This window comes from Loxodonta africana, chromosome 16 (assembly GCF_030014295.1).
Source record: "Loxodonta africana isolate mLoxAfr1 chromosome 16, mLoxAfr1.hap2, whole genome shotgun sequence".
Classification (NCBI taxonomy): Eukaryota; Metazoa; Chordata; class Mammalia; order Proboscidea; family Elephantidae; genus Loxodonta; species Loxodonta africana.
The window spans coordinates 71,919,424-71,942,691 of record NC_087357.1 but is presented as its reverse complement, the minus strand read 5'-3'; the positions used below and the strand labels follow the sequence as shown (position 1 = coordinate 71,942,691).

Below are 23,268 nucleotides of genomic sequence, written 5' to 3'. Positions count from 1 at the left end.
CTTTTGATAATCACAGTCACAGTACCATAATTTCATGTTTTGTAACAGAAAGAGATCTCTAAATGTAGGGCACATTCATTTAATAGAAACATAAAAACAAGTAGAGATATTTAACATGGGTTGGCATGACCTATATGCCCACCTATCCATGACCTCCTGTGTGTTGTAAGAGTTAATTTAATTTAGCAGATATTTATTCAGCACCCATTACATGACGCATTGTGCTGCGGGCTCTTGACTGGCTGTTTTACACACTCCTTACCTTCAACTTTCTCACTGTCTAGGAGGGGTGACAGGCATGTCAACAAATGCTAACATTCACTGATAATACAGCCGTAGAAATAGGAACAGGTTACAGATGTTGTCCAGAGGAAGGAACGATCAGCTGGCCAGGGAAGGCTTTGTGGAGGAGGTAACAGTTCAACTGGGGCAGGGTTGGTCAGAAAAATTTCTCCACAGGGCACCCAGACTGCAGTGGGAAGCAGATCTCCACTTAAGAGATCCATGCCACACAAGGGGGCACTCTTTCCTGAGAAGTTCAGGTACTTGTGCGGCAAACCCGGCCATTCTCCGCTGGCTCTGGGATTGAAGCCCCCACTGCTGCCACTTTGAAATGGGCTTTGGAGGAAAGCCATGGGTATCAATCCATGATCGTATCAGGGAGACGGCAAAGTTTCTGAAAGAACGTACATTAGCTACAGAGCCCAGAAAGCTAGTACTCTGAGTGCTGAGTAAAAGGCCCATGCGGGAGAGAGTGGGGGACAAGGGAGGGCAGAAGTTTTGACTATAATTAGCTCGGGGAGTAACACAGGTGGGGGAGGGATAGTGGGGGAGGGATGGGAGTACAGCCGGCAACTATTTTGAGCACAGCTCAGATTGACAGGACACGTGTGCTGGACTGTACTGATCCCAGGGCCAAGCTGCCTGTGGTGTGTGGTGTGTGGTGTCGGGGGGAGGCCTGGGGCAGCAAGAGCAGGACAGCCGGACAGGCAGGCCGGACGGGGTACCAGCACCTCGACTTCTCTTCCTAGGACACTGTCCAAACTCCGGGGGCCATAGGCCAAGCTGAGTGATGGGTGCGGAGGAGGAGGTGCTGGTCACACTGTTGGGGGGAGCACCCTGGGGCTTCCGACTTCAGGGGGGGGCCGAGCAGAGGAAACCTTTACAGGTGTCCAAGGTAAGGGAGAGGCCCTGAAATGAGGTTTCAGGGGAACCCGGGAAGAGTCATGTGGTGGCCTGTAGGGGAGGCAATGGGAAGCTGTGAAGAAGAGGAGTGGGAGTGGGGGGCGGGCAGGGAAGCATGCTCATGTTTGGGGGTGGGGGGAGTAGTGTCTGACCACAGGCTTCTTGTGGGGGGCCACTGAAAAAGGGATTCCCTGGTTTTCAGGGAGGAGAGAAAAAGAAAGGCTGTGCTTCAGTTCCATGGTGGCAGAGGCTGGGGTCTGACCATGCTCTTTGCTCTGCCGGGTCTATGACTCTACTTCAAGCCAGAGGAATGCAGGGAAGGTTTTGAGTTCTCTCTGACAAACTGATATGTGATGAGCTGAGGCTGTCTCACCCAGCCCAGCCCAGCCCAGCCCAGCCCAGCCCAGCCCAGCCCAGCCCTGCCCTGCCCTGCCCATGCCTTCAATGCTCCTCTCGCCTTAAGCAGGATCCTTTCTCTCACTGCCACTTGCCACAGAGTCAGTTCTGACTCATGGTGACCCATGGGTGTCAGAGAGAATCGTGTTCCATGGTGTTTTCAATGGCTGATTTTTCAGAAGTAGATTGCCAAGCCTTTCTTCCAAGGTGCTTCTGTGTGGACCAACTCGTACGTCCAACTTTTCGGTTAGCAGCCTAGTGCGTTAACCATTTGCACCATCCAAGGACTCCTTTATCTCACCAGGCAAGACTTTTTAGGTGCAGGGGGTGGGAGTATGGTGAGATCTGGCCTTTGAGATGAAGTCATTACTCTTTTGGTTTCACCCTGTAGACACTGCCACTGACCTCTTTTGCCTCAGTTTTCTCAACTGTAAAATATGGGTAATAATAGTACCAACTTCATAGATAAGGATTAAAAACAATAATGCATGTAGATTGCTTAGCGCAGTACCTGACATTCAGTACGCATTCAATAAGTGGTAGCCACTATTACTATTATGGAGCCCTAATGGTGCAGTGGTTAAGAGCTTGGCTGCTAACCAAAAGATTGGCAGTTTGAATCTACCAGCCACTCTTTGGAAACCCTCTGGAGCAGTTCTACTCTGTCCTGTAGGGTCGGAATTGACTTAACGGCAATGGGTTTGGGTTTTTTTTTTTTTATCACTATTATTATTCCTTTAACATATGTACGTGTGTGTACACAAGGCACACATATATATACACCATCACAATCTGCAGAAATCTGGCTAGCCTCCCTCTGATCTGGAATATTGTTCTAACATCTTGACTATATAGATAATGGCACCTGAATTCCAAGGCCTAGAAGATAACTATTGGCCAGTGTAGACATTGCCCTTGGAGGAAAAACCTGGGATACAACCACCATAGCTAGTACCTCCCCCATGCAGTTTTCCCCAAGCCTCTTTCCTTCCTACCTTCCCTTATACAATATGTTACTCCCTCCAATTTGCACCTTCCTCCCTCGAGGCAGGCCCTCTCAACTGCAGCCCTATGCCCCCTCCAAACCCTTTCTTACCCTGCAAAGTAAAACCCCCTCCATCCACACAGAGTCCTTCCTGTCTTAACTCCTTTCATTCTATTCCATTTGGAGCCTTCCCTCATCTACGATCTCTTCCTTCTCAGATTCGAAGACGGAGCCAGGCTGGCAGAGCAGGACTCCGAGAAAGAGACCAGCTCTTGGCCATCAATGGGGTCTCCTGCACCAGTCTCTCTCATGCCAGTGCCATGAGCCTTGTTGATGCATCAGGGAACCAGCTTGTCCTCACTGTGCGGCGGTATGGAGCCCCCACCCTCCTGGCCTCCTAATCCAGGCCTCCCCTTCAGGGCTCCCATTGCCTCTTTCAGCTCTACATTTCACTGGCCTGGCTTTAGCAGCTTGCAAGTGCCAGTTTCCATTTGTGTGTTTGTGCTAGAGTGTAGATGTTCATGTATGCCTCCCAAGGGGCTTGAATGTGTGTGCAATTAAGGGATGAGTATGCCAAATGGATACATGAGTTAGCAGTCATACTTCAACACTTGGCCTGTCTCCACCTCATCTTGTCTTGGTCTAAGCCCGTTTCGACTCACAGCCCTCCAAGCACGTTTGCCTCCTGGTTTGTCTTCAGATCTTTGCTATTCCCAGATCATTCATTCCACCTGCACTCCAGTCCCCTCTCCTCCTTCTATCTCCTTCCCCCAATCTCTTCCAGACCTCTCTGTCAGTCACTTGCCCCATCTCTCAAATTCTGACATCTTTCCTATCCAGGGTAGGGGACGAAGGGCCTGTGCGATCTCCATCCCCTGGTGAGCTTCAGGTGCTGTCACCCTTGTCTCCACTGAGTCCCGAGCCCCCTGGTGCTCCAGTCCCCCAGTCTCTGCAGCCTGGAAGCCTTCGCTCACCTCCTGACAGTGAGGCTTACTATGGAGAGACAGACAGTGATGCTGATGGCCCTGCCACCCAGGAGAAGCCCCGCCGACCTCGCCGCCGAGGCCCCACGAGGCCAACCCCTCCAGGAGCTCCACCTGATGAGGTCTACCTATCTGACAGTCCTGCAGAGCCAGCCCCTGCCGTCCCTGGCCTTCCTAGCCAGGGTGACAGCCGTGTGAGCTCCCCATCTTGGGAGGACGTGGCAGCCCTTCAGCCACCCCCAGAAGAGGCCTTGCTGTTGCCCCATGGACCCCTCCGGCCTGGTCCTCACCTCATTCCTATGGTGGGGCCTGTTCCCCACCCAGTGGCAGAAGATCTTACCACCACGTACGCCCAGAAGGCCAAGCAAGCCAGTGAGTGCCTGAACCCCTTCTTCCCAACCAGGATCCTTCAAACTGGGCCCTAAATTTACCCCCCACCCCCCATAACTCTACATTCTGCCTCACTCTTCTCTTGGAGATAGTCTTGGGACTAGGAGTAGAGAAGAGTGATGACTGGGAGAGGAAAATAACTTTTCTCCTGGTCCCTATTATTTTGGCTGTTTGAACCAGTGTGGCAAAAAGGCACAGATAGTTCAACCTAACCCAGGAACAGGGTAGGTAAAGAAGTTGGAAAGAAGGCATGAGTAGATGTAAGGTTTGATTTTTGCTCTTGTTATTATTATTTTGCTATGTGTCAGGATAGGGGTGAAGGTAGTCTGTGGACACGGGGCTGGGGAATGTTTGGAAGCAGAACAGGGCTACAGGAGCAGGGCAGGGCTACTGGGGCACTTGAGTGTTATTTTCAGGTATGGCATCAGAGCTACTTTTGACATTTGTAAGTTCAGTTAGGATTCCTGGGGACTGTGAGACTAGGGGATGATCAGGTGATCCCTAGGAAGTGGTAGAGGGGAGGACTCTTTAGCTCCTTATCTCAGGCAAGAATGTAGGCCTGGGCAGAAAAAGCCAGTTCCACTTATCTCAGGCTCTTTGCTATTTTTGATGTGAGCTACAGAACAAGGTCTAAGAGTGAACTTTCTCCCTGCACCATGCCCCTCATACCCCTCCCACAGAGACTTTTCGTTCACTTCAGAAACCTCAGGATTGCCCCTCTACTTCTTATCTCTCTTCCCTCCCCTCCTCTCCTCCATTCTGATTCCCGAGCCATAGGATTTTGTGTTTCTAAGTCTGGAATAAAGGCTAACAACACCACGGTTTAGAGTCTGACATCTCTGAAAATGTCCAAGACTCCACAAAGAAATTCCAGATGTAAGCCCAGGATCCCATGCTTATCCACAATTCTCCTTTTAGCACAGCCCCCCTTCCCATCATGCTGGGTGAGGGTGTAGTTAGTGGCTCAGGGATATTTTTAGCCAAGCAGACCTCATTGTCAAATGGGGTGGGGTAGGGGGAAGGGTAGGCAGGTGCCAATGTCCATCACACCGGGGCTTGTGGGGCAGCCGAGAGAAGGGAGGGGGCCAGGCTCCAAAAATAGCACAGTGAGCTCATTCAGCTGCCAGCTCTGGGGACCAGACAAAGGGGCTTTAAAAGGCGTGGGGGGTGCCTCAAGCTGGTCCTGCTCCAGCCAACACTGCCTTTCCCGGCATGGAGACCTTTGAGCCCCTCAGCCAAGAGCCTCTCAGCCAAGCCAGCTGTGACAAAGCCCCAGGCCCAGATTCTGAGCTCCAGGACCCATTCTATGCAGGTACTACCTTCCCATAGCCAGGGCTGTTCTGGGATTCAGAGTGGGGGAAATGTATCAGCAGTTTAGGAAGGGAGGTCTTTGGGAAAGGTCTTATTCCCTTGACCCTCCTCCTTTTTGCCTTCTCTTTCTCCTATTTTCAGGAGTTTCGCTGCTCCTTTCTAGAAAAGGCTGATGCATGGCCACTTGTTGAAGTGACTTGTGATCACATGGGTGATAGACAACTCATGGGGAGAGTGTGTACATGAGAGAGAGAGGTGTGAGCACAATATGAGTACATGAAGGCATGTGTGTGCGAGTCTGTGGGAGTAGAGAAGATGTGTGTGAACAAGAAAGTGTCCATAAACTTGTGTAGCTAGTGTCAAGAGGATAGTAATGGCTGGTCATAGTAGGCCTTAGCACCGTGTTGAGTGCTAAACTTACCTACATTATCTCACTTACACCTCATAGCAACTCTGTGAGGTAGCCATTATCATCCTCATTTACAGATGAGGAAACTGCTCTTCAGCAAGGTGAAGTAAACCCCACTGCCGTCGAGTCGATTCCGACTCATAGCGACCCTATAGGACAGAGTAGAACTGCCCCACAGAGTTTCCAAGGAGCACCTGGCAGGTTCGAACTGCTGACCTTTTGGTTAGCAGCCATAACACTTAACCACTACACCACCAGGGTTTCCAAGGTGAAGTAACACCCCCAATATTTCAGAACCAAAAATCTTGGAGAGCCTGGATTTGAACTGAACCCTGATTCCAGAGCCTGTATTTCCATTCACAGCACTATTCTGTTATAAACGTTACAATAAGAGGCGTGAGAGCCCTAATTAGAAAGGAGCTTGGGTGGTATCTTGAGTGGGAAGTAGATGGAATTTAAAGAATTTTTCAGGAACTGAGGACTATGGACCAGAGAGTACTGATGTCCAAAGCAGGGTTCCAGCAGCAGGGCAGCCACTCCCATTTCCTGGCCCCACCTTCCAAGGCCCCACATGGTATGGAAAGCCCTGCCCTGGCTCCCTTTAGCACACACTCCCTGCGTGCCTGCCTGGGAGTCACTGCCCACACTCACTACCTAGAGGGGTTGAAAAAGAGTGGATAGCTCTGACCTTCAAAGAAACCCACCCACTCCAGCTTGGGAGAAAGGAGAGTATATTTAGCTGGCAACCTTGAGGTGTCCTATTATTTGGAGGGTTAGATTGGAGAGCAACCCTCTGGCTTTTCCTGCATCTTGGATCTGAGACTACCCCTGGCTGTGAGTAGGAGGGGCGTGAGGCACAGAGAGATGTTCTGGTGGTTGGAAAGGAAAATCAGCTCCGAAGTTTTGTCCTAACAGTTAGGAACAGTCTCTTCAGAGGGAACTCTGGGAAGAAGGGCCACCAGGAATGTGTCTGTGTTGGAGTGTTTGAGTAAGCCTGTGTTCTTGTGGGCACGTGTGAATTTACATATCTGTATGGTTTTGGGTATGTGAACATGAACATGTGAGCTAGGGTAAATGTGAATGACAGGAAGTACACATGAGTAAATGTACCCATCCTGGCTTTCACTAGGCCAATATTCTTGCTGGAATGATGTGTGATGGTCATTTCTATGAATGTTTGTATATAATGTGTGCTGCATGATGGAGGTGGCAATGTGAATGAAAATCCTCATTGCTAAGGATCCTTTGTGGCCTTATCCTAGGGGTAGGGGGTGGGAAGAGGGGCTGTTTCCAAGGGGTTCAAACTTTGTGAGAAGTCTCCTAACATGGCCTCTGTCTCTATGGTGGGAGAAACATGTCCCTTCTCATCTCTGACCTGTCCTGTCTCCCTGTCTCCCTTCTTACTATGAGGAGTGACATCTCCCCTCCATTGCCAGCTAGGAATGGAGGGAGGCAGAGGAGGAATGTGTGTGGCCGGGGTAAGAGCACATCTCTGGGAAGACAGGAATGGAGGAGAGGAAAGAGAGGATAGGAGGAGGGCTGTGGTCAATGCAGTGTTGGGACAGTCAGCTGGACTCTGCCTTCTCTTCAGCTGTCCTTAGTTTCACCTTTCACCCTGCACTCTGCCCCCAAGTCAGAGAACTTTGCCACAGACAGGAGACATTGTAGGTTGGCCGGTGAAAAGACGGGGAGCCTGACGGAGCTGGGAAACAGGACTAGAAGAGGTTGGGGAAGCCCGCTGACTATTTTCTCTCCTGGCCTCCTCAGAACTGCAACGTGCAGAGAGCCTCCAGGAGAAGAGCGTGAAGGAGGCCAAGACCAAATGCCGGACAATTGCATCCCTGCTAACCGCCGCCCCCAACCCCCACTCCAAGGGAGTGCTTATGTTTAAGAAACGGCGGCAGAGAGCCAAGAAGTATACGCTAGTGAGTTTTGGAGCTGCAGCTGGGACAGGAGCTGAAGGGGAGGAGGACGGTGTACCCCCGACCAGTGAGTCTGAGCTGGACGAAGAGGCCTTCTCCGACGCCCGCAGCCTCACCAATCAGTCTGACTGGGACAGCCCCTATCTGGACATGGAGCGGGCCAGGCCAGGTTCAGGTGCAGCAGAGGGCCAGGGCCCCGGGCTTGGAGGGCAGCTGACTGAGGCCTCCGGGAGAGGGGTCCAGCTCTTTGAACAGCAGCGCCAGCGCGCAGCCTCCATCACCCAGGAGCTGGCCCAGGATGGCCCACCAGCCATGCTCAACGGGAAGGGCCTGCAGTCACCCCCTCGGGCCCAGAGTGCGCCCCCGGAGGCGGCTGTGCTCCCACCTAGCCCTTTGCCGGCCCTTGGGGCCAGCCCCAGACCCTTTCTTCCTGGTGGTGGAGCCCCTTCCCCGTCTCCTGGTATCTTTAACCGGTCAGCCAGGCCATTTACCCCAGGTTTACAAGGGCAGCGGCCAGGTACCACCTCAGTTATTTTCCGGCCCCTAGCCCCCAAGAGGGCGAATGAAAACCTGGGAGGCCTCAGCCCCGCCCCACCCCCCTTCCTGTCCTCTCCACCGGGGCCCACTCCTTTGCCCAGCTTCACCCCAGGGGTTCCCAGTTACGTGCCAGCCTCCGGTTCTCCCAGCACTCCGCGCTCCTCGGGCCCCGTGACGGCCACCAGCTCCCTGTACATCCCAGCTCCCAGTCGGCCTGTTACTCCAGGCGGAGCCCCAGAGCCCCCCACTTCCACTAGTGCAGCCGCCATGACCTCCACGGCTTCTATCTTCCTATCGGCACCTCTGCGGCCAGCTGCACGCCCAGAGGCGCCAGTCCCGGGCCCAGCTGCCCCTGAGGCCCCCAGCGCACGGGAGCAGCGCATCTCGGTGCCAGCCGCCCGCACCGGCATCCTGCAGGAGGCCCGGCGCCGGGGGACTCGGAAGCAGATGTTCCGACCGGGAAAGGAGGAGACGAAGAACTCGCCCAACCCCGAGCTACTGTCGCTGGTGCAGAACCTGGATGAAAAACCCCGGGCCGGGGGTGCGGAATCTGGTCCCGAGGAGGACCTTCTGAGCCTCGGGGCTGAAGCCTGCAACTTCATGCAGCCACCAGGGGGCAGGAGTTACAAGACCCCGCCTCCCGCGACACCTAAAACCCCGCCTCCGATGGCTCCCAAGACTCCACCCCCTAGGACTCCTAAGACTCCACCCCCGGTAGCTCCTAAACCCCAATCTCGAGGGCTCCTTGATGGGCTGATGAATGGGGGAGTCCCTTCGTCTGGAACCCCTGAGCCACCAAGGCTACAGGGCAGGGGTGGGGAGCTGTTTGCCAAGCGGCAGAGCCGTGCAGACAGGTATGTTGTGGAAGCTACACCTGGTGCTGGCCTTGGCCCTGGCCCAGGGCCCAGAAGCCCTTCTCCTACTCCTTCACTGCCCCCATCCTGGAAATATTCCCCCAATATCCGTGCTCCACCTCCTATTGCTTACAACCCACTGCTCTCACCCTTTTTCCCTCAGGCTGCCCGAACTCTCCCGACTAAGGCTCAGTCCCAGGGACCTCGGGCAACCCCCAAGCAGGGCATCAAAGGTATTGATTTCATGAGGCACCAGCCCTACCAACTTAAAACCTCCATGTTCTGTTTTGATGAGGTTCCCCCGACTCCAGGCCCCACCGCTTCAGGGCCCCCTAAAACTGCCCGAGTCCAGGAGATCCGCAGATTTTCCACTCCGGCGCCCCAGCCCACTGCAGAGCCCCTGGCCGCCACAGTGCTTGCCCCACGAGCAGCCACTACACTGGATGAGCCTATCTGGAGGGCAGAGCTGGCCTCAGCCCCTGCCCCTATCCCAACCCCTACTCCAGAGTCTCCCAGGGGCCTTGGAGCCTCCCCCAGCTCCTGTGGCTTCCAGGTAGCCAGGCCCAAGTTCTCGGCCACCAGAACAGGATTGCAGGCTCATGTGTGGAGGCCTGGGGCAGGACACCAGTGAGCAGAGCACAGCTCCCAGGACCAGGGAGAGGTGGGACATCCTGTTCCTAAAGTTGCTACTCCTGTACCATCACACCTCCCCTCTCAGGCGTCTGGAGGCTAAGGGTCCCTCCTGCCACAGATAGTTTTGGAGTTAGTGTCCCATCCCCCAGCTTCCTGCTCACTCTCTTTGTCTCTGTATTTCCTTGCTGGGATCTCTCTCTGTCTTTATCTCCAGGTCTGTCCTCCCACACTCTTGCACTGCATCTATGTTTCTCTACATTTGTGCTTTTCTCCATGGGCCTGGTTTTAATGGGAAACACTGGTGGCATAGTGGTTAAGAGCTAAGGCTGCTAACCAAAAGGTCGGCAGTTTGAATCTACTAGAAGCTCCTTGGAAGCTCTATGGGGCAGTTCTACTCTGTCCTATAGGGTTGTTTTAACATTCAGTGAGAAGTACAAGGGAAGTTACCACTGGAACCTCAGGCAAGATGCTCACCACCAGACAGACAGCAAAGGGACTGAACTGATGCCTGTTTGCAATCAGTCCCTCCCTATTCCTCGCTCTTCTTTCCCAAGCTTGGCTGGCATATACCTAGGAATGTGTGTGTGCGTGTGTGTATGTGCAAATGTGCGTGTGCACAGATGAGCTCTTCTAAGGCAAGAGTAAGAGGGGAGGTCTAAATAAAGGTCCCACCTGGGTCTTACCCTTGCACTGATGAGCGAAGGGTCAGATATTATTCCCACATGGAATGTCCAGTCTGGAGAGAGATTCACTGGAGAATAACTCCTCAGAGACCAGCATCTGCAGCAGGTGTACAGCATCTAGTGAAACTTATGGGGTATGAGGATATTGAAGGGCCGGGACACCTTGCATGGGCTGTTATAGCAGATACACCAAGAATAGGACTAAGAATTCTATTCCTCAGGATTTCAGAAAATTTGCAACCTGAGAAGCCCACGCTGAAAAACCTAGCATCCAGGAAGTGATAAAACATGAAATTTCCTCTGAGAATGAGCAAATCCTTGGCTTCTGAGCCTAAGACAGAAAGGAGGGAGAAAGGAGCCAGGGTGTGGAAAGTGAGGCAGAAACCAGGAGCAGAACAGAAACAAGTGGAATGGATTGAGCCATGGAGGGGAGCAGGGTGCAGAGCACGGGAGAGCGCCATGTGGGCAGAGAATGCAGTTGAGTAACAAGAAACCAACGGCATGCAGGGAAGGGATTGGGGAAAACTTGAGGGAGAAGAATGTATTTGTCAGCATAGTGAAGGGGAATGATGGTCGGAGGCGGTGAGGCTGCGTGCAGAGTGCTGAAAGAACAGCTGGAGTCTGTGCTACCTTCGAGTCTGTCCCTTAGTCTGTCTTCTGCAGCTTGTCATGACGACCTGGGAAAGGACAGAGAAAGACCCAGAGTCAACCTCTCCTTTTATTCCCAGCCTGTCCTTCAGAGCCCTAGCTCTTGTTCCTTTCCAGCTTCAGGCCCTGGTCTCTGATCCTGGAGGGGTATGGACTCCCCTCTCACCTTGGCCATCACTAGCCACGTTTGCTGCTTGATCTGGAAATTGATCGTTGCCTTTGCTTATTAGGTGTGAGTCACGGTACTTTGTTTTGTGCACAATAAACTCATGCCCCATACCTTCTGTTGCTGTCGTCTCTTCTACTTTTATACCCAAATCCTGATCTTGATATTCTCTGACCCATCCCCCTAATCTGATTCCTGCACTCCCTCTCCCATTCCTGCTATCCCATTTTTCACCCTTCATCCCCAATTTCCATTTAGCCACCTCCACCACTCCCCTTGGTTTCTTCTCCCCACATTCTCCATCCAGGTTCTCCCCATTTCCAGTCCCTGCTCCACACTTCCCAGGCATGGCCTCCGCGTACAAAACTAAGAGAAGTTGAAAAGGCCCTCTGAGCCTTTTGCCATTAACATTTCCTAGCTCCCCAGGGGAAGCAAGCATGCTAAACAGCCTCTGGGAATTAAATGGCTGGGGGTGAAAATGGGATGGGAGAGGGAAGAAGGAGAGAAAGGTGGGTCAGTGTGGATTTAGACTAGTTAAATCGCCAGAGGCAGGCTGCAATAAAAGCCTTCTGAGACGGAAAGTGCCACTGTTCCAATTGTACCGGCAGGGGGCATGCTGATGCCTATAACCAGACCCAGAACACTGATACTCTCAAGTACATAAAGACCAAAAACCAAACCCATTGCCATGGAGTCAATTCCAACTCACAGCGACTCTACAGGACAGAGTACTCAAGTACACATAAAAAAAAAAAAAAAAAAAAAAAATTTTTTTTTTTTTTTTTTTTTATAGCCTCTGAGAATTCCAAGGGAAGAGCCTAGGGAGAGCATTAGGCTACATCTTCTGTCTTCACTTACCTCAGTAGTTTTAGGTACTCAGGCGTAGATAAACAATCAAAATTTTGGTTTTTGTTTTTTGAGGGGAGGGTGGTGAGGATGATGAAATCACCTTTTGCTATTTATGTTTTTTTTTCTTCTAATTGCTTCCTTGGGTTGGGACGGACTAGAGGGCAGAAGGCGAAAGATCCGGAGGCACAACTGGTCTGGGACAGGACCAACGAGAAGGAGAGGAGGACTTCTCAGCCCCTAGCCTGAACCTGAAGAGTACAGAATGGGAGAAGGGATTGGACAGACAGAGTGGAGAGCTCATAGAGGGACGGAGGTGTCTGGGAACTTCAAAAGCCACTTCCTTAGCCACCTGCAACAGGGTGGGGTGGCTACAGCAGCAGCTGGTTCCAGAACCTGAGCAAAAGGTGGAGGAGGAGCCAGGATGTTCACGCAGCTACTAAGGAAGGGAATGGGTAAATGTCATCCTTCCCCCAAATGGGCTCTCAAGCTTATGCCCCTGCCCAGACTCTCCTTTTGAACAGTATAATGGGACAGCCCGGAGCCTATGGGCTATGTGCACCCTTTGAAGGAAGTCCCAGAGGGTAAGGCCCTGGGTGCTTCTCTGGGGTATATCAACATCTGTCCTGTAAGGTGGGCTGGACAGAGCTCCCCCAAATGGGCAGATCCAAGTGTTCACTTGTTCTTAGAACTGCCAGAGTTTAAGGGGAAAGAAAATGGAGTGATGTGGACGGAAGGATTGGCCAAGCCTTCCCCACATCATCCCTGACTGCCTACAAGCATTGGGTTTGGTTAAATTGATCCCTTATCCTGCCAAGATCTGGCCCTCAGCAGAGAAAGACCAACCCCTCCAGGAACTTTAAAAGAGCGGATTCTATTGCGAACAGATGTTCGTCCCCGTCCCAAACATAGCACCTTAAGCCCTCCTACCCCCAAATACACCCACAGGTCCCTCCAGCTCCCGCCTAAATTGGCTCTGGGTGGCCCTCAGGACACGTTCTCCAGGATCTCTCTCTCCCTCTCTGAATTCCTATCCACTACTTGCTGCCTTCTTCCTCTCCTTCCGTCTTCAGTTTCTCCCTGAATGCTTTCCTAGATCTGTCTCCAAATGCCAAGGGAAGGGGAGCTCCCCCTAGGCAGGCTGATCCCTGGCTCAGACAGCTCGCTGGGAGAATCCCAAAGGCCTTTTCTCCCCTTCAGGAGCCTCTGGGCAAGGAGGGCGGGATCTTGGTTCCAGGGTCTCAGTACCCCCAGTGCCATTTGAGCTGCTTACACTCATCGTCTCTATTAATAACCACCCTCCCTCCCCCACTGTCAGTGCTGCCCCCACGCCTGTCCATCTCGGGTTCTCGGTCATAGCAGCTCAGTCCTCCAAAGCTGCTGGACCCCAGGGAGAGGTGACCACTGCCTGAGCAACTGGTAAGTCCACCTCTATGGCCAGAGGGGCTGGAGTCCACTCTGCTTACTTCTGTGTGTGTCTGCAGTTGTTAGTTTTCATCCTACGTGAGTGCCCCCCCATCTATGCTCAGCTCTCAGCTGTCCAATTCAGGGGTGCCACAGAGAGTTGAAAAGAGATAGATCCAGGAGGTTGGAGGGAACAGAAATATTGGGAGAGGCACTGGAGGAATAGGGGGTCCAAGAGGCTGATGGAAAAAGGAATCTGGGAGGGGCTGAGAGAGGTGCAGGGAGAGTCCATTTAGTGTTTCCTGGACTCTGGCCTCAGTAGACCCCACCAAGCTGGTAGAGTTGCAGATGTATTTGTGAGGCAGGACTCAGCAGAAGAGGGGATTTTGCTAAGGGCCGGCTTCTGTTAAGGAGAAGCTGGAGTCTGTATCTATTCCCAGTTTGTTCCCCTCCACTGCTAGATCCTGTTACTATGTTCCTGTCCTCTGCAATGATATTGCTGAATTGACAGGCTCAGGGTGCAAATGTTCCCTGTCTCCCCACAACTCCAGTTCTGGGATCTGGGGTGGGGGTGGCTGAAGGGGAGCACAGCCGTGACCTTCCAGGCCCTGTTCCAGCTGGCCCAGTGGTGGACCAACAATCTCTCCTTCCTATGGAGAATGTTTTTGGCTGAATCCCCGTAACCCTGGCAGAACACTTCTCTGCCCCCCTGGGGCTTGGGGAAGATTGAGAAGAGGCCAGAGCCTGGAATCACAGCCCCAATTTGAGATCCCAACACAAATAAACATTTCAAATCATGCCAATCCAATGAGACCTGGGTGCGTTGTCTTGCCTTTTTTTTTATTCCCACCCCCACCCCCTGTGCTGTGTCCCTAATCCCTGCACCAGCCCTATAAAAAATAGCTCAATAGAAGTTGGTGGGAGGTAGGCAGGGGGTACATCTATATCTCCTGCCCTGCCTCCCAAGAAGGCAGAAGCCCTAAAGCAGTGGGTTTTAACCTTTTGGGGGAATCCATATTTCTTTGAGAATCTGATGAAATTTTGCCCGCTGAAGCTATTAACCGCAGGTTAAGAAGTACTGCCCTGGAGTGGAAGAAGGGCTCTTTTGTAAACACTCACCCTTCCCTGTCTCTGTCATCCTTCCAACTTCCCCTTCCTGCCCTATTCAGGCTGAACCTCCCTCCACAATGCCACTGTCAGGAACCCCGGCCCCCAACAAGAAGAGGAAATCCAGCAAGCTGATCATGGAACTCTCTGGAGGTAGGGCAAGGATGCATCTACCTAGTGTGGGGACTTCTTATTAAGAGCATCCCTGAACCAAGAGTCCCAGAAATATCATAATTTTATATATGTCTTAGCCTGAAGGGATAAAAGAAATTCCAGTCCGGGACAGGGGGAAGAAAGGAAGAGGGAAAAAAGGCTGGACACTGACTACTTACCCTTCCACCCTTTTCACCTTGTAACCTGAGACAATGCTCTGCCATATTACCTAGCACAGGTCCAGGACCACTGGGCGACGGGTCAGTGGGGTGTATGTCTGAAGGTGAAAACACATATGACAGAGACTGGCACAAAGAAAGAGCTCAATAAATGGGTGATTTCTCCCAGAGAAATTAATTAATTTCCTTACTTCTTTCCCCAGAAGTAGGGCTGTGGGGAAACCACATGGGTATTTCTCTTAGGGTTAGGCAGGTGTGCATGGTGTAAAGCACTCTCCCAATACCCAGAGGCTGTTGGGAGCCAGAGTTCACTGAGGGGAAGGACAGGGAAAGGAGTTAAGATAGGAGTCTGTACTTAGAGGTGGCCACCTCCACATGGGATTGGCCTTTGGGCTTTCTCCCATGCCATGGTTGCCTCAGTGCTTCCACCTATAATGTTCCTTTACTCCTTCTGCCCTGTACCCCATGCCCCTCTTACTCCATCTACCTCTTTACTCAAGAATCCTTACTACCTCCATTCTGCATCCCAGGTCCCATGCTTTCGCTCCAACTCCAAATCCAGGAAATCAAAAGTCAGACAATCTAGACAGAGTTTGATCAGACATCACAGACAGCACCTGTCCCCTAAGTGATCTCTGCCAGGACACACAAACTTAGTTGTGGACAGGGCCTACGACCTGAGCCCAGAAAACTCTACTTCCCTCTTCCCTTGCCTCTTCCTCCTTACCTCCCTGAAAGGTGGGCAGGAAAGCTCAGGCCTGAACCTGGGCAAGAAGATCAGTGTCCCCAGGGATGTGATGTTGGAGGAGCTGTCACTGCTCACTAACCGGGGCTCCAAGATGTTCAAACTGCGGCAGATGCGAGTGGAGAAATTTATCTACGAGAATCACCCTGATGTCTTCTCTGACAGCTCGATTGTGAGTTCTGAACCTTACTGCTCTCTCACAGCCTGGGGTAGGGCCTGAATCTCCAAAATACCACCAATCTCACCCCTCTGAAAATTCATAAACTCATTAAACCCCCAGATATACTGAATCCCCAACAGCTCCAGTGAGTTACAGCTCACCACTGAAACTCAAAAGTCTCTATCTTAGAGCTGGTGGAAGTGGGTTGGAGGTGGGAGAGAGGTACCATACCCTCAGGGAGAAAAGTCCTTCCCAGTTTAGGTTAGTGGTAAAGATAGGGTTACCCATAAAATATAGAATGCTTAATTTTATATTTCAGATACATAACAGGTAACTTTTTTAGTGTATGTTCCATGCAATATTTGGGACATAAAAATAAAATAAAAATGTAAGCCCAGTTAAACTTGAGTTTCATATGCATGCAAATAATTTTTAGGATAAATATGTTGTTGTTATCGGGTTCCAACTCATGGCAATCCCATGGGTACAGAGTAGAACTGCTCCACAGGGTTTTCAAGGCTGTGACCTTTCAGAGACAGATCGCCAGGCCTGTCTTCTGGCACCTCTGGGTGGGTTTGAACTGCCAACCTTTTGGCTAGTAGTTGAGTGTTTAACCATTTGCACTGCCCAGGGACTCCTAGTTTAAGTATGTCCCATGCAATATTTGGGACATATTTATACTAAAAAAATATTCATTGCATATCTGAAATTAAAATTTAGCTGGGTATCCTGTAGTTTTATTTGCCAAATCTGGTAACTCTAGAGTTTAGTTTTCATAGCCATCTCCTTCTTGAGCCATTCTTTTGTTTAAAGGGTCAGCCTTTTAATGTGACCCATTATGTGTCCCTCTTTCCTCAGGACCCCAGATGTGGGGACTGAAACTGTCCTTCTTCCAGATTCTACATCCCCTACTCAGGCTTCTTCTCCAAGGGAAAAGTAGGAGTTGGAGAATGACCAGGCACAGGATGTTAAAACTGAGAGAAGGAAGGAATCCTCTCTATTTCCTTTCCTCCTCCTCCACCTTCCTTGGGGGGTAGGAGGGAGAGTGGATATAGATGCCTACATGGGGCCAGGGGCAAGAATGTTCGTCATTGACTCTTATTTACGTAGGAACAGTATAAAAATGCTGAGCCAGTCACATCTAACTTTAGGAGGCCAAAAGCCTTCTTCCCTCTCTGGGTCTGGTTACACGGGGTGGAGCATGGGGGTGTGCCTGGTGGGGTGCCCAGGAGAGCCTCCTGAAGGAGCTGGCTGGGTTATTTTTAGGCTTCATGGCAGAATCCAGTGTTGCCCTTTTGGGCGCCCTTCCCCCCATCCCAGCTACAATTTCATTGTCAGGAAGTCAGTCCTGGTTCAACAGGTATCAAGAGGAAGAGAGAGAGAGGGAGAAGAAAGTTCTGTGTTTTGGACAAGCTGAGAAGGGAAGGGGCAGAGCTCTCTATAGTTCTTCAAATTAAGGGTAGGTTCTCCATTGCCAGCCCCATCCTCTCAAATTTACCTGAGCAGGCAGAAGTCTTGGTCCTCTTTACCTTGGTAAGGATGGGAAAGGGGAGTGTGGAGAATGAGTTGCTTCCATCCTAATGAGTAACTGGAGGAATTAAGCCAAGGGGGTCCCACCTTTCAAGGAGAGTTTAGATGCTCTCAGCCAGGCTATTCACCTTCCATTCGTAGAAAGGGGGAATCTAGAGGGTTCAGTGTCTTCCAGTTGGCCATTGTCTCATCACTTCCTCCCTGTCTGTTCACATCTCTCTCTCTGTAGATTCCCCGTGTTCATCCCTGTCTGTCTCCTAACTTTGTTCTCTCTTTTCAGGATCACTTTCAGAAGTTCCTTCCTACAGTGGGGGGTCAGCTGGGCACAGCTGGTCAGGAATTCTCCTACGGCAAGGGCAGTGGTGGAGGCCAGGCAGGGGGCAGCAGCTCTGCCAGACAGTATGGCTCTGACCAGCAGCACCATCGAGGCCCTGGGTCTGCATCTGGGTCTGGAACTGGGGGCACAGGTGGCCCTGGGGGCACAGGTGGCCCTGGGGGCCAGGCCAGCAGAGGAGGAGGTAGCTCAGCAGGAGGTGGCTCAGTGGGAGTTGGCGAGTCGGGAACAGGTAAGTACCCTCACCCAAGAGTAATGTTTCTGGGCCCCAAAGCAGGGATATGAGGCCTAGACTGGGTGTGGGGAGCAGGGGAGGCCAACTGAGATATCTGGGTAGATTCTCTGGGTTTGGAAATACACAGAGTTGTGTCTATTCCACCCAGAAGCCTTGTCTTTCAGTCACTTTTTCGGTTTTTCAGATCCAGTCACATATTTGACCCCAAGCTATCATTATGCTACAAACCTTAAACAATTACCAGAATATTGTACCTTTGGTCCCTTGTCCCAACCCCTAGTGAAGCGGTATAGGATTAACTTTCATTGGCTACTAACTGCTATTATTTGACCTACCTTTCTCTCCCATGGCTTCCAGGAGACCAGGCAGGTGGAGAAGGAAAACATATTACTGTGTTCAAGACCTATATTTCTCCATGGGAGCGAGCCATGGGGGTTGACGCCCAGCAGAAAGTAGAACTTGGTATTGACCTGCTGGCCTATGGGGCCAAAGCTGAACTCCCCAAATATAAGTCCTTCAACAGGTAGGAGTGGTGGGGAAGGAAGCAGATGCATTCTAGTGTGTGGGATGGAGACTTTGGTTCAAATGTTTCAGGAGGATGAAGAGGGATGAAAGGAATATGGGGGCCCTAAATGAAGGCCTTTGCTCTCACTCTAGCTCAGAGAAACAGATCAGTATGCAGAAGGAAAACAGTACTGAAAGGAAGGATCTGAATTCTAGTTCATAAGCTACTTATTAGCTATGTGGACATGGGAAAGTCACTTTCCTTCTGACCCTTGGTTGCCTCAACCATAAAATGGGAATAATGTATTACCTGTTTGAAAGCCTCCTTTGAGGATCCCTTCCATTCAAGGTCTAGGATTCCATAACTGTCCTGTGATATGATTCTGTTTCCTTATACCCTACTTTAGTAAGGCTCTAAGTACCTGTTCTCTATCTCCATAGATCATGGAGATCTGTATGAAAGCAGGATACTGAAGTATTAGAGAAGTGCTTTTGCACTGGGTCCTCTCACCCAGGCCATCCACTATCCCCTGGGGGTAGCATGGAGAGTTGGTAAAGTCTCTACATTAAAATTTAAGGTGGCCTCAAACCATTAGGTCTATAGTATATGGGGTTACTTTCTCTGAAATGCATGCTGCTCTGGGTCACAACTATTTATAAAACTATCTAGGACCCACAGAGCCCTCGTGGCTGCTAACCAACCAGCTGCTCCATGGGAGAAAAGATGTGGCAATCTGCTTCCATAAAGACTACAGCCTTGGAAACCCGATGGAGGCATCCCATAGGTTTGCTATGAGTCAGAATCGACTTGACGACAACTGGGAATTTAGGACCCACTAGCCTCCTTCTGTTATTATTAGCTTTGAGGAAACAAGCAAACCTGACGTCCTCATCTTCAAAATGGGCTAACATCTCACTGATAAGGCTCTGTTCTTTTTATTCTGGTTTTTAATTAAATAATGTGTCCCCCATCTCAGGACGGCAATGCCCTACGGTGGATATGAGAAGGCTTCCAAACGCATGACCTTCCAGATGCCCAAAATTGAGCTGGGGCCCCTGCTAAGTGAACCCTTGGTCCTCTACAACCAGAACCTCTCCAACAGGCCTTCTTTCAATCGAACCCCTATTCCCTGGCTGAGCTCTGGGGAGCCTGTAGACTACAACGTGGATATCAGCATCCCCTTGGATGGAGAAACAGAGGAGCTGTGAGGTGTTTCCCCCTCTACTTTACATCAAGTTTCCCCTCTCTGGTTCTACTTTGGAGAGTGAATGCTGAGCAGGATACCCCCATGTAAATCCAGTAACCTTGTAGGAATGGAGGAAAAAGGAGGGAGAGATCTGCTTTTCCATCCTTTACTCCAAGTCCCCACTCCAAGCATCCTTCCTTTCCAACTCAGAGCTCCCTTTCCACTTACACCATATGGAACCTACTCTTTTATGGAATTTGCTCTGCCACCAGTAACAGTCAATAAATTTCAAGGAAATGAACTCATTCTTCCTCTGATATGTGAGGGCAGACGAAAGCTGAGACTAACAATGCACAGAGACTAATTAAAGTCAAACACTAAGCATTCATTACTCAGACTTCAAGACCGGACCTGAGCTCTGGTTGCTTACACACCCACACCCACATCCACACCTACGAAACCACATTCATAGGTACATACAAAACATACTTATTCAGTAGAGCATAAGACAAATACTCACGCACAAACACACGTGTTACCCCATATGTGGGCAAAGCTATTGTGCACTGTGGTTAGGAAACAGGTGTTGGTGACCCTGATGCTAGCTCTTTCTGTAGCTGATTAGAAACTGGGATAATCAGGGTTACACAATTGTCACAGAACTAGAGCATGCCATAGAGTTTCCACATGACACCAGAGTGGGCTTAGAAAATATGTGTGTCAAAGCTTACAGATTCTCAAAATGATGAAACAGAATAGGGAGCCATGTGGGATCTAGAGGGCTATGGGAGAAACCAACTATAGTTATAGTATGCCCGGCTCTGCGAGAACACAGCAAGAAAAGATCTAATGCTCACAGGGGCACCTGAGTGGTGTCCAGAAAGCACTGTGATTGGGAAGAAACCATGGGAGTCCAATAGAAATGAACAATACTTTATTATTATTATTATTATTATTATTATTATTGATTTCAAGCATGGGACTCTCTAGAGTCCCAGACTTAATCCCATGTTCCACAAAGTAAGAGTGGTGTAGATCAGGAAGAATAAAGAGATGACTCAATAGGGTCTGGAAAAACAACTTTAGGAGAGTTTGCTAATTTTTAGCCAACTCAATGCTATGAGCTGTTAATGGTTATATTAATTTGCTAGGCTCTCCATTAAACAGATCCAATTTTAGTGAACCTTTTTTTTTTTTTTTAGGTTACATAACATTTACCCTGGTCACCTTCCTTTATAACCTAAAGAATTAATTTCAGGGGATTCATGCCCCCTCTTAAACTTGTATATAAAATTCTATTTCTATGTCCATTTTTCTAAGGAGATGTCATAGTTTGGATTTCCCTCAAACAGATCCTGAAACAAAGATTTGGATGCAAGTAGTTCATTTGGGAGGTAATCCCAGAAAGCCAAGCAGGATAAAGGAGTGGGAGGAAAGTCAATAAAGTGTGTTTTGGGCAACTGGGGCAGAATCCACTGGGAACTCTCTGAGAACAATGCTGTTTAAATTGTGATCCATGAACTGGCACCATCAGTTATCTTCTAGGAGCTTGGTTGGAAATACAAACTCTTGTCCCAGGAATCTGTGTGTTATTAATCTCTCCATCTGATTCTTATATGCTAGCAAATTTTGAGAAACATTACAGTAGAACGTACCTCAGAATTGCCCTGGTTAGGAAATGGAATATATATCCACCAAATCTCATGTATCATTAGTTTGTAGATTCCTCCTGGTTAAGTTAACTTCCAGGGAGAGCTAAGCATGCTACTAGGAAATCTCAGGTGTTCGAAGTTGGAAGCTATGGGCCTGTACAGGAGCTGTTTACAGAAGCTGTAGTGAACTCTGGGGGTGGGCTGAGGAGAATTGGTCACAGACAGAATCTGAATAAGGGTTCACAGCTTTCAACAGATTCTCAGGTTTATCAGTCTGTGAGCCCCCTCAAAAAGGTTAAGAACTACGTAACTTCAACAATTGTTTATTGAGTATGATCTAATTCAGAAAACCAACCAATGAAAAGGCTATGGAACACAATGGTCTGATCCACAACTGATTATGGGGATGGTGAAGGACCAGGCAGCATTTCATTCCATTGTGCCTGGAGTCACCACGGGTTGGAGACCAACTCAATCAGCAGCTAACAACAGTAACAACTGTATACCAGGTACTATGTCAGACATCAGAGGTACAAAGATGAATAACAAGTTTCCTGTGACAAAGAGATTTCACAGTCAACCATAAAATAATTATTAAATGCCTGCCCTTAAAGTTGAGGGCAGTGGTGGTTCAGTGGTAGAATTCTTGCCTTCCATGCAGGAGACCTGGGTTCAATTCCCGGCCAGTGCACCTCAGAACAGCCAGCACTCATCTGTCACTGGAGGCTTGTGTGTTGCTATGATGCTGAGCAGGTTTCAATGGAGCTTCCAGACCAAGACTAGGAAGAAAAGGCTGGCAATGTGCTTCCCAAAAAATCAGCCAGTGAAAACCCTATGGATCATAATGGTCTGATCCTGTTGTGCATGGGGTTGCCATGAGTCTGCGGCCAACTCTATGGCAGCTACTATCAACAACAACCCTTAAAACTGGGGAAAAAAGTAGTGTCTACCAGTCAGTGGCTTTGAAAACCTAAAAACATTTTTTCAAGTTCAGAATGTCTGAAATCCTATATACAACAAAAAATCATGATACAAATTTATGAAATTACAGGGAGCCCAGGTTGGTTTTGAAATTATCTCCTAAGTAGTAAAGTCTACTTAGAAGTCAAATTACTATCAGAAGTTTAATTTGGAAATATGTAATAAAAAAAGAACAGGATAACCTTTATGGAAAGGATCATCAAACAATGGTGGCTTAATGCATTAAAGTGTATACCTGTACAAGATCCAGCCAGAAATGTAGTCAAATTCTCCATCTCTGGCATCCCTTAGCCTAGACACCATTTTCTGTTAAAACAACCTTTCTTCAAAAATGTTTCACACATTTGAATACCATAGTTCACACTGGAAGCAGGGCTAGCTATCTATACTGCTCATAGACATCTGCTGTTTGATTGCCACCGTGCTTTAAAACTCAGGAAAGGTAGCCCTTTTAGATAGGGGTTTGTAATTTCCAGTGGGTCCTAGTCCCCGCTGCTGTTGTTTATACCAGGTCATCTTTTTCTTTTACTAATATTACTTGCCTAGCCTCTGCAGCCATTTGAGTTAACAACTTCAAGGGTTTCTTTTACATAAACCACAAGCCCATAATACCTCCCACCCACCTGCCCTCAGTCACCTGCACAGTTCTAGGATCTAGAGCTGCCCTGTTCAGTAACCAGTAGTCACGAGTGGCTGTTCAGCTCCAGAAATATGCCTAGTCTGAATTGATATGTTCTGTTAGTAATAAAATAAACAGTAGATTTTGAAGACTTAGTAAGAAAAAACAATGTGAAATATCTCAGAACAACTTTTCATACTGATTACACGTTGAAATGTAAATATATTATTAAAATTAAATTCACCTGTTTTTACTTTTTATAAACGTGGCTACTAGAAAATTTAAATTGTATAATGTGGCTCACAATATATTTCTACTGGACAGCCCTGGCTTGGACTACGTCACACTATGAGTGGTATTCAGGAGGCTGCAAGAGGTGAAAATGAATTCATTTATTACAGTATTTCTACCTCCTTATTTGTTCCCTTCTGGGCTTTACTCTTCCTTGCTGACCAACGTTCTCTAAATCACCTTCTGTGCCAGATGCTACCCTATCAGTCTGCATTTACAGTTTTCCAAGAGCAGAGAAA

At 49.5% G+C, this 23,268-nt stretch overlaps 2 protein-coding genes and 1 non-coding gene across 4 annotated transcripts; all 3 read left to right on the top strand.

Annotated features, from left to right (window-relative positions):
- Positions 1 to 634: 634 nt before the first annotated feature.
- On the top strand, positions 635 to 10,834 carry SYNPO2L (synaptopodin 2 like). 2 transcript variants are annotated; one of them, XM_064269727.1, is made up of 4 exons: positions 635 to 1,177; positions 2,785 to 2,936; positions 3,407 to 3,921; positions 7,427 to 10,834. In XM_064269727.1, the coding sequence occupies exons 1-4, from the start codon at positions 1,073 to 1,075 to the stop codon at positions 9,601 to 9,603; spliced, it is 2,949 nt and encodes a 982-aa protein (XP_064125797.1). In that variant the 5' UTR covers positions 635 to 1,072; the 3' UTR covers positions 9,604 to 10,834. The 2 variants fall into 2 exon arrangements, with proteins under 2 accessions (XP_064125797.1, XP_003408949.1); XM_003408901.4 differs by lacking the exons at positions 635 to 1,177; positions 2,785 to 2,936; positions 3,407 to 3,921 and adding an exon at positions 3,987 to 5,251.
- Positions 10,835 to 14,277: 3,443 nt separating this feature from the next.
- MYOZ1 (myozenin 1) lies at positions 14,278 to 20,312 on the top strand. Its single transcript, XM_003408900.3, has 5 exons — positions 14,278 to 14,612; positions 15,530 to 15,708; positions 17,507 to 17,792; positions 18,153 to 18,318; positions 19,277 to 20,312. The coding sequence occupies exons 1-5, from the start codon at positions 14,540 to 14,542 to the stop codon at positions 19,506 to 19,508; spliced, it is 936 nt and encodes a 311-aa protein (XP_003408948.1). The 5' UTR covers positions 14,278 to 14,539; the 3' UTR covers positions 19,509 to 20,312.
- Positions 20,313 to 21,758: 1,446 nt separating this feature from the next.
- Positions 21,759 to 21,829, top strand: TRNAG-UCC (transfer RNA glycine (anticodon UCC)). The gene has a single exon. It is a non-coding gene; the product is annotated as a tRNA-Gly (tRNA).
- Positions 21,830 to 23,268: the final 1,439 nt, after the last annotated feature.

Excerpts from the sequence above, each read along its gene's own strand:
- SYNPO2L (XM_064269727.1), top strand. The coding sequence starts at position 1,073 with ATGGGTGCGGAGGAGGAGGTGCTGGTCACACTGTTGGGGGGAGCACCC. Across the intron at positions 1,178-2,784 it reads AACCTTTACAGGTGTCCAAG|ATTCGAAGACGGAGCCAGGC; the intron begins GTAAGGGAGAGG and ends CTTCCTTCTCAG. Across the intron at positions 3,922-7,426 it reads CCAGAAGGCCAAGCAAGCCA|AACTGCAACGTGCAGAGAGC; the intron begins GTGAGTGCCTGA and ends TGGCCTCCTCAG.
- MYOZ1 (XM_003408900.3), top strand. The coding sequence starts at position 14,540 with ATGCCACTGTCAGGAACCCCGGCCCCCAACAAGAAGAGGAAATCCAGC. Across the intron at positions 14,613-15,529 it reads GATCATGGAACTCTCTGGAG|GTGGGCAGGAAAGCTCAGGC; the intron begins GTAGGGCAAGGA and ends CCTCCCTGAAAG. Across the intron at positions 15,709-17,506 it reads TCTTCTCTGACAGCTCGATT|GATCACTTTCAGAAGTTCCT; the intron begins GTGAGTTCTGAA and ends CTCTCTTTTCAG.